Source organism: Schistosoma mansoni, chromosome W (genome assembly GCF_000237925.1).
Source record: "Schistosoma mansoni strain Puerto Rico chromosome W, complete genome".
Classification (NCBI taxonomy): Eukaryota; Metazoa; Platyhelminthes; class Trematoda; order Strigeidida; family Schistosomatidae; genus Schistosoma; species Schistosoma mansoni.
Window position 1 is genome coordinate 2,566,036 of NC_031502.1, and position 6,009 is coordinate 2,572,044.

The window sequence follows — 6,009 nt, forward strand, 5'->3', positions numbered from 1 at the left end:
ACGCTTTCAACTATGAAAATACTAAATCTCAACAAAAACCCCCTTCTGATAATAATAATCATATGCTCACTAGTGACTGACTTCGATAGGTAAATCCAGGAGTTCTAGTGAGAAGCAATGACCAGTGGAGTTCAAACCACGTCTCTTGTGAGATATCAACTCACTGAAGACAATTGGTGAATGGTTGCTCAACTTCGTGGATTGGTTGAAGTTAGACATAAACACCGTTGGATGCCGGCTCAGTGGTCTGTCGGTTAAGTGCTCTGGCGCGAGACTGGTAGGTCCTGTTTTCGAATCTCGTGAGGCGAGGTCGTGGATGCGCACTGCTGAGGAGTTCCACAATAGGACGAAACGGCCGTCTAGTGTTTCCAGGTTTTCCCTGGTGGTCTAGCTTCAATTGGCTCACGCTTTCAACTATGAAAATACAAACAACCTGATAAAACTGAACAAAATCAAAAACAATTACTATTTTGAAAATTATAACAAGTTCTATTTGAATAATTTTAAGGAGAAATTAAAACATCAGTTTCAGAAAAATCTGCAGTCCAATTTTCAATTTTTATTTTTCTAAACACATTCGTTGGTGGTTGAGTACACATTCCTTTATCCAACTTTTGATAAAGAAATATTGAACATGAAACATCAACATTGACGATATCATCAATCTGTAAAAAAATTAAATGAATTGTTAGAAAGTTTGATAAATTAAATGAACTATGAGTGGACTGAATTGAAACGTTACAATTTAGTCACTCAAATAAATGTGTGTTGCAAAAAATATTATAATTTGGACAAACTGAATATCTCAACTAACGGAATATTTTAAAGACAGTGAATGCATAAACACCAGTATTTTACTAATTACGTAGTGAAATAGAGAGTTAACTAAACAATTCATTTCCTGAATATATATATATATATATATATATATATATATATATATCTTGAAGGTTTTTACATGATAATAACAGAAACGAGTTTTACAGGCAAAGATGGATAGTGGCTAGCAGTGGAATCCAGGACGCGCGTTTCGTCCTATGGGAAGATTCAAACAAACAATATCAAGTGAATTTAAACTTTACCCCATTGCACAAGCAAGTAGCTATCAGAACTCGGTAGTTGAGTGGATAACGCAATGGCGTTTGAAGCCTAGAAATTTATATACGATCCTAAACTGGGACACTAAATGCTAGATGATTGAAAGCGAACTGAGCAGTAGATTGCGTGATACACATGACTTAATCATCTAAATCAAGATCAAGAATCCGCTATAGACCAGACCAGTAGCCTATTAAACAAAGTACAAGCAGTCGATAGACTGAATGAAACAGATTAGAATCAGTTTTAAATATGCAACAAACTCCTATATTAACTATAAGCAAATATGTCTGACTTCGTTCATTGACCGATCACAGCTTATTGTGATCAACAGATTAGCACCGGATATACACACAAAGACCTATGTTAGTTAGGTGAGCAAGAAAAACGTAATGGTCAATCCCATTAGACATAAGGATAAACACTAAAATAAATGAACTAAATATCCCTTCTAAATTCGGATGAACTATGTTATCTTTATTAGCTAGTTAACGTCAACAGCAGTAAATCAATTCGAGTTTTTATACATTTCAGCAAGAACAAATAAAATATAACGGAAATGAACAACAAAAAAACACGTAAAAATGATAATAATTTGTCAAGTTTAAGTATGAAGTATTAAATGTTACATACACCTGTTCATAATTCACTATAGATATAAAGTAAAGATTCAGGAGAATCAAAATATGAATAGGGTAAAGTCGATAGTATTATTAAAGATTATATTAAGCTGTTGGAATAATCTAAAGGAAATTAAAACTATTGGTATATTTTGCCACAGACAAGCTATTTTGGAGACTAAACATAGAAATAACGTAGTAAGGCCCTGGATTCTTTTAAGAGTGATGATTTCCTTACGAATATTTTTATCGTTTTAATGCTTTTTTCTACGGCCGCATAAATGAGATATTGTGCCGTCTGTAAGTGAAATCAGGAGCTAAACTCAGGTTCATATATTCAGCTTTGACTTAAACCTGTGGTATGAGAGCTATTGACACTACTTAGTTGCTCACAGAGAACCAGGTAGAACATAGTTTAAACCTGTGATCAAATTGCCATGAGTCAAATGCTTTAATGCCGCACATTTGTTTCATTTAACATGTTTGATCATTAAATATATCTTAAATGGGAATTCGGAATTATTACATATTTAAAACTACTAGCTCATAGTATCCAGATAATAAGAGTAGATTTCCATACAATGATTCGGAATAATAAAAAATGATTTCGGGAACTGATATAAACTCTGTTTTGGATTTAGGATGTGAAAAGGCAGTAGAAAATTGAAGTGATACTGAAATTCAATTGGATTATACGTAATAATGTACGTACTCGTTATGAATATAGACTAAAAGTGATATCTGTGTCTATGGTCATTTTTAAGAATTACTAGTATTAACAGATCAAACAAAGGATTTTATCAGAAAAAAACAGTTAACCAGAGAAACAAATAATATCAAGGTATACTGTTAATATATTTGTTAGACAGATTCACATTAACGCTAATTTTGAATCGAGATGTTGGATTTTTCGACGTTATTTCTTCTTTCGGTAATGAAATATAATGTTCCTTTATTGCGAAACCCTAAAGCAAAAAACAATTAGTGAAATTCTATCAAAAGTAACTTACATATCGTCTTAAAGCAACTTTAACGTGAGTTTTATTGAGAGTCCATTCTCTGGATGGATTCATAGGTATATAAAGGGTCATATTAGACAAGCGTTGTTGAAGTACATAAGATTCACCACATAAGACAGTTGGTCTTTCCTAAAAAAATTAAGAGAATGAGAACAACATTTACGTGCAAACTACTTGTGGGTAAAAGTTAAAATACTGTAGTCTATTTATCATATTGAGTAAAATAAGACAAAACATGCAAAATACATCATATATATCAAAATGAACTGGAACAGGCAAGTAATAACAAAAGAGAAAATTGATCTTATTCCACAGAAATTAAACCTATTTAAAAATCAATCTAAAGTAATAAACTTATCAAGAGAAATCAACTAACTTTTTGTCTTGACTTCATTTCATTGATTCTTTCTTCTGTGGGTAGCTCAGCAAGTCCTTTAATATACAAATATCTCCAAAACTTATTACGATGTACAGGAGTTACTGTTCCAACAGAACCAAGTCCTAGGGTAAAAGAAATATGTATTTTTATTCAGCATGTTGTACCTATTTAAAAACTTGCTGTCAAATATATTTTTCAGCCTAGTTCAGAAGTAATAACAGCATTAAATGCAACAGCACTTTATAAGCTGCTCTCTTTTAAGTACTACTACCCCTTCTATTTTGAAGAGATAACATACGAGAAACAATTGAATTACTTTTTATACTTGTAAATATTTTGGGCTGTAATTCAGATACTCTATTTTTAGACATTATGTTACATTTTAAATCTACTGTGAGAATTTTAGTCAGTAAATTTCCTTGGTAGTTTCTGCTTTACTGAATATCATTTCACATTTGAGTTCGCATGGGAATGGTGTGATCAACTACACTACATTTACAGGAAATCTTATATAAGTCTTTTTAATTTTACGTGATGACGATCACTAGTTGATAGATTGGACAAATACCAATAACCTACAAATCGACATGCACTTTTAAATAGTAAATAAATGTTTGAAAGTAAAATTTAACCTTGCAAATACATGACAGTTTGGCTGAATGAAAGAATTAGGGATATGATTAAGTGCTGAATCGAACGAAAGTGGTAAGAGAGTAAGAGGAAAATTTGGTAAAATAAATCAGGAGAATTAGGATAAAATGTCGAAGAGTAATATAGTCGTCAATAATTCATGGTTGAAACCGTGAAATGCTTCAACAGAAAGATGCCAGTAAATAACGAGTAAATTTTCTTTTAGCTTTTCAGTTTAAAATGTTCCGAAAACGCCCTAGATTTTTAAACAGGTATGAAGCGATTCAGCATAAAAATGTTAACGTACCAGGCACGTCATCTACTAATAAAACATTTATACACGGAGATTCATTCGTTTCCATCTTGACCTCTTCGTATACCATATCGTCTGCAGTCAGTTTGGGCGAAATACCTTCCGCCAACAAAATCGAAGGTACTTTGCGCGGATATTTTTTGATTAGAGTCACTACGGGCTAAAACGTTCAAAACGACAATTAATTCAACCAAATACATGACGTACCCGTATTCCAACAGGCTTTAAGAGTCTGTAAATGTTCAAACTTTTTATAAGCATCTAGAAATGTAATGTTATCATTTAATAAGTTTGATATTCTAAAGAGCAGTAGAATATGTATATGATATACACACAACTTATGTATAAAAGTGATACTAATAAAAAAAATACTGAGTGAGCATAATAAGATAACAGAGTGGTAACTTTGATATTTTCTTAAGTTTTGTAGATTATAAAAGATAAATGCAAACATAAAAAAACTGTCAGTCGAGACTGGAGAGTTGTCCGAAAGTATGAGGCAATTAATGCTATTGTTGGAAAAACCAACGACAAATCATCAGTTAAAACAATTTCGCGGAGGACTAGCCGATCTACACTTCCCCTTGACAACTGAAGATGAGTTGCGAGCCTTAGATATATTCATTTGGCAACAAGCTACAGAGAATAAACTTCTAATTAAACCAATTCAGTTTACAGTCTGTTTATTATTTAGATGGCAGTGGTCATTAGGCTGACGGGTCACGATCTGAGAACGTCCCTCAGGTATATATTATTGTACCTCAACAAATCAGAATTACGTTTACGGGTATTATTACGAGACATAATTATCATATCTGAACGCGCGCTATTTAAAAGGACGGTGGTATTGTTTCACGTTGAGTTTAATTCACTGTTTTGATCGTAAATTACGTATCAAAACTACCGTTTACACTTTAATTGAATTTATTTCAGTTAACGTGACATTGTATTTGTGTGTTTTGATTCTGCTTTTGTGTATTTACTGCATCAAAGCATTCTTGGTCGACTGAGGCTTGTTTATTTGATAAGGTTGCGATTTATCTTACATATCTACCTTGCCTATCATTTTGTTTTATTCTAAGATGGTCGGCTCTGTACACAAGTGTGGACAGCCATATTGCTTATTCCCCGTGGAAGAAGGGATGCAATGTGACGATTGTAAGAAGTGGTTTCATAAAATGTGCACCCGCTTAAGCCCTGCTGCCTATAAAAGGTGCTCGAAACCAAATTCTCATTGGCTCTGTATGTTTTGTTGCTCAAGTAAGACATTACTCATTCAGGAAGCCATCAGCCTTCTAGCGTTAGCTAAAAAGGTCGAAGTAGGCCGTGCAGGCAACATAGATACTGATAATGAAGATTGTATCAGTGTCGTAAATGCTGCCATGGCAGGTACCAGACACCCAATTTCGCAACATGAAGCAAAAATTTGTACTCCGATACAACCAATGAAAGCCATGCCATTAAGTACTGAGGGACCAGTCGCTTTAGCAGCGACTGAGGACCCGGCTAGAACCACTATCGTCCAGAATAGTTCCAATCTGGATGCTGAGAATAGTGGCAAATGGATTACGCGGAAACGCAAAAGAGACGGAAAAACATCCAAAGAAAGCGCGCGTATAGTCGGTAAGTCATCGTTGGACTCACGTCCTGAGCATCAGGCAACTCCGCTCAAGTCCAAATGTAAGGAAATAATTAATACTGTTGTGGATGGAAATAGTCTAACTTCACCAAATGTTGTTGGGAGTAACTCGCTTGACCCACATGACACTGTCATAAAGAAAGCTAATAGCAAGAAGCCGGCAGCTAACCGGCAGGATCTGACATCACGGTCAAAGGCCGTGAACACGACGTTTAAGGCAGTTAAACAGGTGCCTAGTGTAATCATCTGGAACTTGGCAGAATCGAAAGACACTGATCCCACTAAGAGACATGCCCACGACCTGCAGTTAG

At 34.4% G+C, this 6,009-nt stretch overlaps 1 protein-coding gene across 1 annotated transcript in view; it reads right to left on the reverse strand.

Annotated features, from left to right (window-relative positions):
- Smp_143020 (hypothetical protein) overlaps window positions 1–4,320 on the reverse strand; it is a gene marked incomplete at both ends in the record, with an annotated part of 15,740 nt that extends 11,420 nt beyond the window's left edge. Inside the window, 6 exons of the mRNA XM_018799918.1 lie at window positions 576–665; window positions 2,594–2,683; window positions 2,729–2,866; window positions 3,114–3,238; window positions 4,054–4,219; window positions 4,267–4,320. Of these exons, the coding sequence (XP_018653784.1) occupies window positions 576–665; window positions 2,594–2,683; window positions 2,729–2,866; window positions 3,114–3,238; window positions 4,054–4,219; window positions 4,267–4,320 (663 nt within the window). The remainder of the gene's footprint in view (window positions 1–575; window positions 666–2,593; window positions 2,684–2,728; window positions 2,867–3,113; window positions 3,239–4,053; window positions 4,220–4,266) is intronic.
- Window positions 4,321–6,009: the final 1,689 nt, after the last annotated feature.